Source organism: Peromyscus californicus, unplaced genomic scaffold, assembly GCF_007827085.1.
Source record: "Peromyscus californicus insignis strain IS unplaced genomic scaffold, ASM782708v3 Scaffold_11__1_contigs__length_118956290, whole genome shotgun sequence".
In the NCBI taxonomy this organism is placed as follows: Eukaryota; Metazoa; Chordata; class Mammalia; order Rodentia; family Cricetidae; genus Peromyscus; species Peromyscus californicus.
Window position 1 is genome coordinate 42,759,017 of NW_026294402.1, and position 12,753 is coordinate 42,771,769.

The following is a 12,753-nucleotide window of genomic DNA, read 5'->3' on the forward strand; positions in this document are numbered from 1 at the left end:
TTAACCACCAAACCATTTCCCCAGCCCAATATATCCTGTTCAAGTTAGTATTTCTTGTCACAGCAGTAACAATCCAAGGCTCCATCTCTCAAGGGCTTCATTAATTACTAGTCACATCATCTTAGGGCCCAAACCTTTAACAAATGTGTCTTGGGGGACAGTCACCATCCAAATGATTGCAATGAGTTAAGAATTACAGAAAAGTTGCAGAGTTAGTACCCAGAGATCTCATACATCCTTCAAGCAGTTTCAGACAGCAGTAACAACTGAATGATCATCTGTACAACAATGTGTAAAATCAAGAAAATATAATAATGCATTAGTGGCTATCAACAAAACTCCAAACTTCATTTGGATTTCATAAGCTTTTCACCAATGTTTCTTTTCAATCCCCAAATCCAGTCTCTGATTGCACCTTGCATTTATTAATAGTTGTTATGTTTCCTTCCTCTCCTTTACTCTATGACAATCACTTGTCATAATTATTTTTCATGATCATACATTTTAGAAGATGGCCCATAAGATGGATCAGTGGGTGACAAGTAAAGATGCTTGTCACCAGACCTGATGACCTGAGTTTGATATCCAGGACCCACATGGTAGAAGGAGAAAACTTACTCCAGTAAGTTGTCCTCTAGCCAACATAGGCATACCATAGTACATACCCTCTCCTCCACAAATTAAATGTAATAAAAAAAAAATGTTAAGAGTGAGGTATACTAGTGGTTGCTCATACATTTTGGAAGATGGTATCAGCTGTTTTGTAGAATGCATCTTAAATTTTTTCTACCTCAAATCCTCCTGAGTATGCTGAGGCAATATATTTTTCTCAAGAATATCACAGAAGCAGTATAGCCATCCCAATTCAGCATGCATGAAGCCAGATATGTCTTAGTACTCGTGATGTTAGCCTTGATCCATTAGGCATGATAAGATCTGTTGATTTTCTCCACTGTAAAATTACATTTTTCCATTTTGAAAGTCAAAAATATGTTGATAGAAAGATGTTCTTCTTTCTTCTCAATCTCTGACTCACTAATTTTAGGATTCATCAAGATCACTTCTTTTAAAGGTTTATGTGCATGTGTGTGTGCCTGTGTGTGGATGTGTGCAAATGCCCATGGACACCGGAAAAAGGTATTGGGTTCCCTGGAGCTGGTGTTACAGACAGTTTCGAACCACCTAACATGGAACCAAACCCAGATCTTCCTCAAGAGTGGTACATGCTCTTAACTGCTGAACCAGCCCCAGATTCCTCAGATCTTAACCACAGCCATTATTACCACCCTGCCATTCTGCATGTTCTTTATTCTTACTGCCACTTAGAATTCATCTGCAGTAGACAGCTATTTCTCGGGTCTCACTAACAGTGTATTTGTTTATTTTTATCAGATTTTCAAAAGCATTTTGGCTATTTCTGAAGCCAATGCCCCCTCCCTTTGTGACTTGAACTGTCTCAGCTTTAATAACTTGGGATTCTCTCGGGTTAGGCTTCTAGGCCATTTTGGCCTAACCTCTGGTTCTTATTTTGTTTTTGTTTTTGTTTGTTGTTTTTAAGTAATTCCTAAGCCTTGTAAGGCATTCCAGGCTCTTACCATGTCCCATCTCAAAGTCCTGGAGTCAATCAAATGCTTCTCCCAGGAACTCTGATTTTCTTTGTTGAGAGTTTAGAAGTAAAAGTCTGGACACTGAGCATTGTTATTGTAAAGCAGCTCAGAAACCAGAGCTTGGGGACACATCTATGTACAAACATTTGCATAGGTACAAATAAAAGTCTGTGGATCTTTTTTGAAGATGTGAGCCTATATTGACAACTCTGATGCACAGCAATTCCCACAGGCTTCTTTTGAATAGAAGCATCCATTTTCTTTCTTGTCACTGTTCTGTCAGGTTCTTTCAAGGACAAGTCTGTCTCTTTCTGGGTAAAGTCATTCAGATCTCAGGTTGCTATTCCTGTTTTTGGATTGAAGTTTGAGATCTTGAGAGCCGTTTTCCGAGTTCCATTTCCTTCCCTTGGCTGTGTTTTGTTGTTTTTGTTTGTTTCTGTTTTTGTTTTGCCTTCTACTGGGATAATTGAACATTTTTACTCTTATTATTTCATTTAATCTCCATAATGTCTTGTTATCAATTCCTCTTTTTAAAAAAGTAATATTAGTAGTTCCCAACTAAGGATTACTAAGGAAAATAGGTGTTGTAGTGGTTTGAATGAGAATTTCCCATGCTCTCAGATATTTATATAATTGGTCCCCAGTCAGAGGAGGCACTGACTGGGGAGGTTGAGAAGGTGCAGCCTTGCTAGAGGAAGCGAGTCACTTGAGGCTGGCTTGGAGCGCTCTCCGCACTGGTGGTTGAGGATGTTTTCTGTCAACTTTCTGCTGCTGCCACTATGCCTGTAGCATGCTGCCACTCCTTCCTCCTATGATGGCCTCTTATTCCTCGGAAACCCTAACTAAAATAAACTTTCTTCCATGAGTTGCTCTTGGTCATGATGCTCTATCACGGCAACAGGAAGGTGACAAATACTATTGTTCTGCTCTGTTGTTTAGAGTAACACAAGAAAAAGTGTCTGCACGTGTTTGGTACAGATATAGTTTTTGTTTCAAAATTTTTCATCATTGGTCAGTTGAACCCAGAGTGAGAGAACCAATGGATGTGGAAGGCTGGCTGTACTTACTTTAACTTAACTTTTAACTTACTTTTATCTGATTTGCTTTTGCCAGTTGTTCTAGTTTCTTCCTTCCTTCCTTTCTTTTTAACCTTTTTATTTTATGCATATGGGCGTTTTGCTTATATGTCTGTATACTATGTGAGTGCAATACCCATGAAGGCCAGAAGAAGGCACCAGATCTCCCAGGCTGGAGTTGGAAATGGCTGTAAGCTATCATGTGGGCGCTGGGAATTGAACCTGAGTTCTCTGAAAGAACAGCCAATGGTCTTAACCACTGAACCATCTCTCCAGTCTCTGAATTTGTTTTCTTATACTGATATTTGTAGAAATCTTGGAGTGGAATATTTTAGAACTATTTCTTGTCAAGAAAAAACTTCCCCTTTAGACCCAGAGTTGTACATAATGTCTTGGTGTCTGGATGACCCTCTTGAATTGGACCTGCAGAAATCACACTTCATATCCCTCTATGGGCATGATATTGGTTTTGCAAGTTAGAATTCGTGAATATGCCCCAAGCACAGGCTTCAGTTTTCCTTGATTTGGAGATAGTAATCCCTTGATCTACAAAAGCCAAGTACTTTACTTGCTCATGGATGGCTGATTGCAGATAAGAATGTACAGAGGAAGTCACATTCCTGAAGATATAAATAGCCCACACCACTTTTTAAGAAGCATGATTCTCTGCCTCAGCTATAGTAAAAGACTGAAGGTTCTGAATTATACCACATTTCCACATTCCAGGAGAATCAGAGCCTGGCTTCATAGTGCAGGTCTACAATCCCAAGTACTTGGGAGACTGAGGCAAGAGGATCACAAAATAAAATGAGCCTGGTTATAGAGAGAGTTAGTTCAAGGCCAGCTTGAGCAACATAGCATTGTATCAAAACAAACAAGTAGACCAGCATGTGCAAGGCTCTGTGTTTAATCCCTAACACTGAATCAAAAAGAAAGAAAAGAGAGAAGTTGGTAGGGAAGGCAGAAAGGAAAGGGGACAAACTGGCCGGGAGGCAGGGCAGGGAGGGAGGAAATCTGTCTCCTAAACAATCAAATCTGTGTGTGAAAACTGTTAATTAGATCTTTGCACAGGTTTCCATTGGTTAGAATGGAATCAGATATTTGTAAACCCATGCCCAGGAACATTGCTCATGTAGCTGGTCCCAAAGTCAAGAATTCAGCTAGACACTGGCTGCCTACAGGTGTGGAAAGGCAGCCTGACATCAGAAGATACCAGAGAACTACTAAGGTCATCCATCACTCTATACTCAGCATATAAACTATAGCCTCCTCTGCTTAGAAAGGGCATGAAGAAACAAAGCAGATGAACACAGGCATACTGGACATCGGGTACACCTGGACCTTGGCTGCTAACCAAGAAAGAGTTCTGAGGAGACAGCATATGTATGCCAACAGTCGTGCATGCCATAGTCACAGAAGCATCAGGTGCCTTCAGGCCTAAAGAACATATAGTCAACCACGTAACATTTTGCATTCTGCAGCAGTTGGCAGTCATGGGTGGTAGCTTCTGTTCAGATCAGTTCTATTCTTGACCCTAGAAAAGATATCATTTCCTCCAAAAGAGCACCATACAGTACTACCATCTACCACCTCCGAAGCATGACCTCAGGGATGTCCTGGAGCTGTTCCAGGGTGACCTGTCAGTCTGGGTTTTGGTTTTGGTTCTTTGGTGAGTAAACATGTGATTTACAGCTGATCCTTTTATATCTTGACAGATGAGAGGCCCTGACACTTGACAGTCATCAGGTGAGGAGCCAATAGAAATCTACAGCATCATGAACTTCTAGGGCATGGTCCTGAAATGTGTGTCCTTGGTCTGAATGTCATCTGACTCACTGCAGTGTGGTAAGTGGGGTGTGACCATGAACTCTGATATGTCAACTCATACCTTATTGATGCCACGGTACAACTTTGTCAAATGAGTCATAGAACTCACATAAACCAGAATACAAAAGCTTCATGGGTAACTCCAGGAAGGATCTGGTCTGAGGTCCAGAGAGTGCATCTGGTGAGGACTTTCTTGTTGGCAGCACAGAACATCACTTGGCAAGAGACAAGAACAATACTTTTCTTAATTAATGAACATTTAAATAATATTCTACTTCCTATGCAACATAAGGATTTCAAGATGGTTTTCTTGACTTACCCCATTGCGTTCTTCTGGCCTTTGCTGTTATACATCTGACCTTTGCATGCACTAGTCACACTGGGTGGCACCTGCTATATTTGCTTTATAAAACTGTTTATCTTTTAGAGGAATTGAAAGTACAAGAAGTCAATTCTACTTCACTTTTCTTCATTTTCACAATCATTTCTTTGTACAGAATTAACTTGACTGCTGGTTTCGTATTCCTTCATGATAAAGAACTCCTGGTAAAGAATTATGTCTTGGCTTATATTAAAAAGAAAACATTTCTACTCCACTTTTAAAAGTCATATTGCGAAGGCGCTGGACCCCATTGATTTTTTCTAAGCCTTTAAAGATTTCGTCTTGTTGCTCGGTTCCTGGCAGGCGGCCATAATTCTTATTACAGCTAATATGATCTTCTTCTCTGGTTGTCTTTGGAAAATGTCTCTTTGTCTTTCATTTTTCAATAGTTGGAATGCTGTTCACCTTTCTGCAATTTTTATTGAGATAGAGTTTCTCTGTGCAGCCCTGGCTATCCTGGAACTTGCTACATAGACCAGGATGGACACAAACTCACATAGGTCCACTTGACTCAGCCTCCCGAGTACCTGAATTAAAAGTGTGTGCCACCATGTCCAGCCAGCCTATTTTTCTTGTTATGGACTTTGCCATATGATAACAGTGATTTTTAAAACAAATTCTGAGAGAAAATTCCCATATCAATGCCATGTATGGGACAGTTATTTGTCCCACAACATAGGAATGTGGCACTTTGTCCTCTGCCTTTTGACATGTTTCATTTGGGGGTTGAAATTGGCACATTCTGTACACAATAGTACAGATTTGAGTAGATTACTATTGTGTGATCATTGAGCATCCTTCCTCTCTCTGTTTCTGCCTCCTTCCTTCCTTCCTTCTTCCTTCCTTCTGGCCGCTCGCCATGCTGTCTTGTAGTACGGATCTCTCCTGATCTTGTTTTCAGCTGCCCCTCCCTCTTCACGGGGCTCCTCTCCAGGTTTTATTTTCATTTTTTATTACATTTGTGTGTGTGTTTCTGTGTGTGTGTGTCTGTCTGTGTATGTCTGTGTGTGCACCCACGTGTACATATGTGGATGTGTAGAGGTCAGAGGGTGACTTTCAGGAATTGGTTCTCTCCTTCCACCTGGGGATTGAACTCAGGTTGGCAGTCTCAGTCACAGATATTTTTACTTCCTGAAAAATCACACTAACAATCCTCTCTGGAATTTGAAGAGAACCCTCTCTCTTCCTTTGGAACTCTGTCTCCTTCCTTTCCAATTGCTCTCCCACCTCAAGGCTCCATGGTTACAAGGCTCTCTCTCCCAACAAGCTCACTTCTGAAGGGTAATTTTTTGTCAGCTCCTTTCCTAAACCAAACAGTTATGCTCTGAGTGGACATGGGCTTCCTATGCTAGGTCCTTACTATGGGGAATTGTGTTAATTTATATAGGAATCGGGCTGGGTTTAAAGTTTACGGTTACTGTGCTTGCCCTCAACGTACCAAAGTCTTCAATTCCTTGTCCATCTGTAATGTTTGGAGTCAGGGCTACTTTGCCATAGAGGTTTTCTCTGCTTCACTCACACCTCTGGATCATTCTAAAGCCTTTTCTGAAAGGTAGCGCTATGTGTTAGAAGAGGGTTTGGTGATTTGAAAGAAAATGGCCCCCAGGGGGAGTGGCACTATTAGGAGGTATGACTTTGTGGGAGTAGGTGTGACCTTATTGGAGGAGGTGTGACATCGTGGGGGTGAGCTTTGAGGTCTCCTGTGCTCAAGCTACTCCCAGTGAGATAGTCTATTTCCTGTTACTTGCATATCAAGATGCAGCAGTTCCTTCTCCAGTACCATGTCTGCCTGCATGCTGCCATGCTCTCTGCCATGATGATAATGGACTGAACCTCTGAAACTGTAAGCCACCATCTCAATTAAATGTTTGCCTTTGTAAGAGTGGCTGTGGCCCTGGCATGTTCCTGACTGTGCTGACACACTCCTTGAATCCCAGGACTCAGGAGGCAGAGGTAATGGATCTCTGTGAGTTCAAGGCCAGCCTGGTATACAAAGCAAGTTCAGGATAGCCAGAGAAACCCTATCTTGAAAACTAAAAAAAAAAAAGTAATGGTGGTCATGGTGTTTCTCACAGCAATAAACCCTAAACAAGGATCATTCATTTTCAATGCCAGAAAATCTCTATGATAATCAAACTTTTAGTCATGTTAAGTTTTCTAGGTATACATAGATATAATTCAGTGAGGTAGGTAATCTTCAAACACCTACAAAGACCTACAGAATATGGCATTTAAAATGTTTTAAAAACTTAAGACTTAGACAATGAGACACATCTGCTCCTGGCAGCACCAAACACTTCAAGGAAGATGATGGGTATTGAAGAAACTCATTATGGAGTTCACTTTCTTTGTAGTAAAAGTAGCCACTGGACAAAAAAGTGCCCTTTCATCAACTGATTGACAGTATGTTATATAAATTGGACATGCAGGACCCATAGGAAGGTGACCACTGAACTTTGCAAGACAAGATGGTCCTTCAGGTTCCTGCTTCACAGAGGAGACTGCCAAATATTCTACAGGACACAGAAAGAAGCGACTGAGAGACTCTAGGCCTGTAGGCTGAAGAATGGATGCCCCAACATTACAGAAGAACTTTGGGTGACTGTCCAGGCAGCCAGCTGTCTCTGTCATTCTCGATTTTTGGAAGTTGCTTACAATGCTCTTCCTGTTTACTTAGGTAATATTATATCCTTCTGAGGTCTTTAATGTAGTTGAAGACTAGATAGTTATAATTTTCTTTGGTTATGATAAAAGATGAATTAGGGGCTGGAGAGATGGCTCAGAGGTTAAGAGCACTGGCTGTTCTTCCAGAGGTCCTGAGTTCAATTCCCAGCAACCACATGGTGGCTTACAACCATCTACAATGAGATCTGGTGCCCTCTTCTGGCCTGCAGACAGAACACTCACAGTATACATAATAAATAAATAAATCTTTAAAAAAAAAAGATGAATTAGATATGAAACTTTAGACTCACAAATATAAGATAGAATATTTTCTTTAATTTTGCAAAATAAAAATAGACTAAATATTGTAACTATAATTCTTGCTTGATAACTGCTATATATAAATTTGTTATATATAAATTTACTATGTTGAAGTTAAAACCTTCCTTTTAAATAGAAAGAAAAGGGGAAATGATGGGTATGTTGTTCTGTATGCTGTGAACATATGTTGCTCTGATTGGTTGACAAGTAAAGCTGTTTGGCCAATGGTGAGGCAGAATAAGGTTAGGTGGGACATTCTAACTAGAGAGAGAGGAAGGAGAAAGACAGAGCAGAGAAGATGCTGCCAGCCACCACCATGAGAAGCAAGATGTAAAAGTACTGATAAGCCACAAGTCATGTGGCAAAATATAGATTTATAGAAATGGGTTAATTTAAGATGTAAGAGCTAGCTAGTGAGAAGCCTGCCATGGCCAAAGTTTAAAAATAACATAAGCCTCTGTGTGTTTACTTGAGTCTGAACAGCTGCGGGACCGAGGGGCCATGGGAGCCTGGCAGGACCAGAAGAAAAACTTCAGCTACACTTTACACATTTGAAAATCTGCCTGAAATTTGTGAAAGAGAGCTAACAGTCTTCTCCCTGGACTCCCAGCATTTCTGTATTAGTTGTTACTGCTGTGATGAAATGCTCACCACCAAGAACTCAAAGGCCAAAAGTGCTGTGGGATAATGTTTTTGTACACTGGTTTAATAAAATGCTGATTGGCCAGTAGCCAGGCAGGAAGGATAGGTGGGATAAGCAGACAAGGAGAATTCTGGGAAGAGGAAGGCTGAGTCAGGAGACATCAGCCTGCCCTCCAGGGAGCAGCATGTAATGGCACATAAGTAAAGCCACGGAACACTTGGCAACATGTACATTAACAGAAATGGGCTGAGTTTAAATCTAAGAGCTAGTCAGGGGTAGGTCTGAGGTAATGGCCAAGCAGTTTTAATTAATATAAGCCTTTGTGTGTTTAATTGGGTCTGAGCAGCTGCAGACCGGGTGGGACATAGGAAAACTTCAGCTACACAAAAGGTTTCTTTTAGCAGATTGGTCCATGTTCTCTTGGTTCCATGTGTCTGAGCATGGTGGAAGGCAGCACACGAAGGCAGAGGAGCTTCTACATGGCTTGTAAAAAGCAGAGAAGAGGAGGGTTTACACAGGAGGGTCTAGGGCACAATATAGCCATAAGGATGCAGAGAGACTGAGAGACTTTTAAGCATAGTGGAAGTGAATAAGCAGTCCCTGGAACCTGCCTGAACCTGGTCACATCACGTAAATTTGAGTGTAGAAAATGCTCAGAGAGCCAGAGACCACAAGAACATGAACCTTGGACTCACCCTGGTTTAGAACTCACTGGATGATCTTGGTAAATGATTTAAACTCTCTTGTAGATGTAACCAACCTTCTTATTAAATAAGAAACACAGAACCAATGCAAAGAAGAAAGCCAAGAGGTCAGAGCTAAGAGCTAAAACCTTACCCTTCCTCCTGCGGTGGTCCTACCTCTCCGAACCAGAGCTACCCCTGTGTTAAAGTCTTTATATAGAGTTCCTGTCCTGCCTTCTCATTGGATGTAAACCCAACCACATGACCTCCTCCTCACAGCCTGTCTGTATAGGCCTCCAGGTTTTCCATGATTGGTATTGAGATTAAAGGCATGTGTATCCAATAATGGCTGTATCCCTGAACACACAGAGACTTACCCAGCTCTGCCTACCAAGTGCTGGGATTACAAGAGTACACCACCACTGCCCTGCTTTCCTATGGCTTGCTAATAGCTCTAACCCCCAGGCAACTTTATTTATTAACATACAAATAACATTTTAATACAAATAAAATATCACCACTCTCTCTTTACTCATTCTCTCTTTACTCAAGTTCATGAAGACAGGAAGTCCTAGTATGCCTGTCTCGTAAAACAAAGTCAATACACATAAAGTAACAATGTCTCCGTGGAAAGAACCCATTAAAATCTGTGAATCCATGTGACTCAGAGAGGCTGTGGTCTTGGCAAGTTACCACCACCTGGCTTCCCAGAAACAGCTGAACCAAACCCTTCCCAAATATTTTCCTTCCCAATAGACTCCTTTAGAATAATCTCCAATTGAGAGACTCAGACCAAGCCACATAAAGTTAAAACAGTTTTTTTCAAAAGCCTTGGTATGGAAAAAAAAAAGTAATGTTATGCTCATTTGATAGCACATGACTAACGATGCTGAAAAGTCAGGATTTTCTTTTGGAAAGAGGACTTAAGTCTAACTTGTCTGGTTTTATGTTTTTGTTTGTTGTTGTTTTTAAGATTAGACAGTGAAAGCAGGAAGATCTGGAGTTTGAGGCTAGCCAGGGCTACATGAGACTCTACAAAAACCATCAAGGAGAAGTGGAGGTTGGTGATGTGTTCAAACACACATAAGCTCTTATAAAGGGTAAGGAAAGCAAGACGTATAAAGCTCCCTCCCCCCCCCCCCCCGGGACCAACTGCTGTCTCCTGTGGGCCTGATGCATGTGTCCAAGGCACCTATTCTTCCTGGGACTCTTTCTATCAGAAAAAGAACACAGATCCTAGGTGGATTCGAACCGTGACTGCCATACTATTAATCTGAGATGTAATCAACATTACTGTTTTCACTATATCAATCACATTCAAGGTGGTTTCCCTTCAATTCCTGTTTTACATAGTGTACTGTTCACAGAATAATGTGCATTTTCATCTTGGTAACTGGGTCTTGACAGCAAGGCTCAGGTAGAAACTCCCAAGTTCAAGTTACTATGGGAGTATTACCACCTGCTTATCAGACTTAGAGCCCTGGTGTCTTCGTCTGTTGCAAGGATATTTGAGTATGATGCAGATTATTCTGCCCCTCGTTTCAGCCTCTGCTTGACTTGGTCACTGTGGTTTTGCCATCCAGATTCCCCCTTAGGGTGAAGGGTGTGAATCCCACTGAAAAGTAGCCTCTACTATATGCTCTGCAGCTTGTGTCTGTGATGTGTTTTGGTGCAGGAAGGCCATACAGTGGTAGCACCCTACCGGCCACAGAAGGAGCCTCCCCACCAAGCTCACCCAGTTCTTAGAAATGAGACCAAACCAGGCCTTTATGTTAAAGGTATGAAAACCAGGAGTAGAGTGGGTAAGGGGCAATATTTATTCTCTGGTGCTAGCTCTTTTTGTGTATAAACTAGAATTCTGGGGCAAAGGGTGATTCTAAGAAGTTTTGAGGGGTAGAAAGTTTTATAAGGATGGTGTTCAACAATAGGATTAGTCTTTACTTATATTCCTGGGCTGGTACCCAAGATCTGTACTGCTGAGCAGTAACCTCACCCAGCTAATCTAACCTGCAAAAGATAGGTCAGGTTTCATATCAAAGTCAAATGATCATATAAATGAAGGGGAACTGGCTAAAGCTTCATGGTTTATTTTTTTTTTAAGGAATAGGTAAGAGTTTTAAAGTAATTCTCTTTAAGGTTGAGAGGTTCAGGAAAAACTGGTGATAAAGAAAGGGACCACATGAAGGCTGGTAGAGCACTTTCTATTAGACATTGCCATGGTTTGAAGTGAAGTGTTCGGTCTGCTCTTTGTGGTTGAGAGGAGAGAAAAGAGAATCTGGGAGGTGGTATAACCTGGAGGATCCACCTAGATGTGAGTGTCCTGCCCACTTCAGGTTCATGGTATCTTAGCTGTTGGTGGGCTCCAAACTGAGAGCTAATGGGATGACAGAGGCTGGGGGACAGCAGGGACAACCAGGAGGGCCAAGATGTCACCTGAGAATAACTTAAGTGAGAGCAAAGTAATCAGGAGCCATGAGTGTGCCACACCTGTGTGTGATTTCCTTTCTGTTTCATTATGTGATGAGTTTCTGTGATTCTCTCATAGGACAATTTGAACCATGAAAACGATGACCAGTCGTAAGTCACTGTGGGTGCTGCTGTTTATAGCTATCTTCTGGGTCTCATTTACAGTTTTCAGAAACCCATCAAAGGTAAGGAACTACTCTCTTTTTCTGTTTTACTTGATATTGTGTATCTAGGAAAGTGTAAGTTGCAAAGACCCACCAACTGGAACGGAGATGGGGTGTGCTCAATATGGCTTATCAAGCAACATTAACAAACCAACATAACCGACACTTGTTAAGCACAGCAACAAGTGAGGAACGTCCCAAACCTCTCATGTATGAGGTGGGAACCCAGGGCAGAGGGTGCTTCTCAGAGACAGGAAAGCCAGAGGGAGGGCAGGCATTATAGGCAGCCATTCCCGTGTGTGCTTACACAGACACGGTTCTGTGCTGCTTGTGGATAAGTGCAGCCATTGTTTGACAATGTCCTCAGCCTGTGTTTGCACCGGCCTTAAGGAAACTTCTGTAGGACAGAACACATTCAGTTCTATGTTCTGAAATGGACCTGCCTCTTGAAAACTGTGGAGAATTACGAGTGGGAAACATTTCCCTCCTCCAGTACCAGGCAGTCTAAGTATCTAATCAAACTTTTACTTCATTGCAGCGTTTAAGGCTGACATTTTGTTTAGTTAGTGTTGGCTTTGTTGTTTGTTTTCTCTATTTCATTGGTTGCTTCTCTGCTATGGAGTAGGCCTTTAGTTGGTGGTAGTGGTTAGTTGCTTTTATTTGTTTGCAGAACTTGGTTTTTGTTTTTGTGATACATGGATTCACTCTGTAGCATAGGTTAGCCCTTCTCTCGTTGTACAGCTCAAGCTTAGCCTCAAACTTGCAGTTGTCCTGATTCAGCTTTCACTGCTTTTTGAGAGCTATTTATTAAAAATACTCTTTTTTATGTTTTTTTTTTTTTAGACAGGGTTTCTCTGTGTAGCTTTGCGCCTTTCCTGGAACTCACTCTGTAGCCAAGGCTGGCCTTGAACTCACAGAGA

The 12,753-nt window shown here is 41.5% G+C and overlaps 1 protein-coding gene across 23 annotated transcripts in view; it reads left to right on the forward strand.

The window, feature by feature from the left end:
- The window catches only part of LOC128123226 (NXPE family member 4), a 236,310-nt gene that overhangs the window by 216,340 nt on the left and 7,217 nt on the right, over positions 1-12,753 (forward strand). For 18 of the 23 annotated variants that reach the window (XM_052759469.1, XM_052759452.1, XM_052759433.1 and 15 more), the window contains 4 exons: positions 4,399-4,528; positions 10,177-10,303; positions 10,879-10,981; positions 11,749-11,854. In XM_052759469.1, the coding sequence (XP_052615429.1) occupies positions 11,762-11,854 (93 nt within the window). In that variant the 5' untranslated portion in view covers positions 4,399-4,528; positions 10,177-10,303; positions 10,879-10,981; positions 11,749-11,761. Of the gene's footprint in view, positions 1-4,398; positions 4,529-6,648; positions 6,736-7,321; positions 7,570-10,176; positions 10,304-10,878; positions 10,982-11,748; positions 11,855-12,753 lie in introns of all 23 variants that reach the window. The other 5 variants (XM_052759499.1, XM_052759492.1, XM_052759514.1 and 2 more) reach the window with 5 other exon arrangements.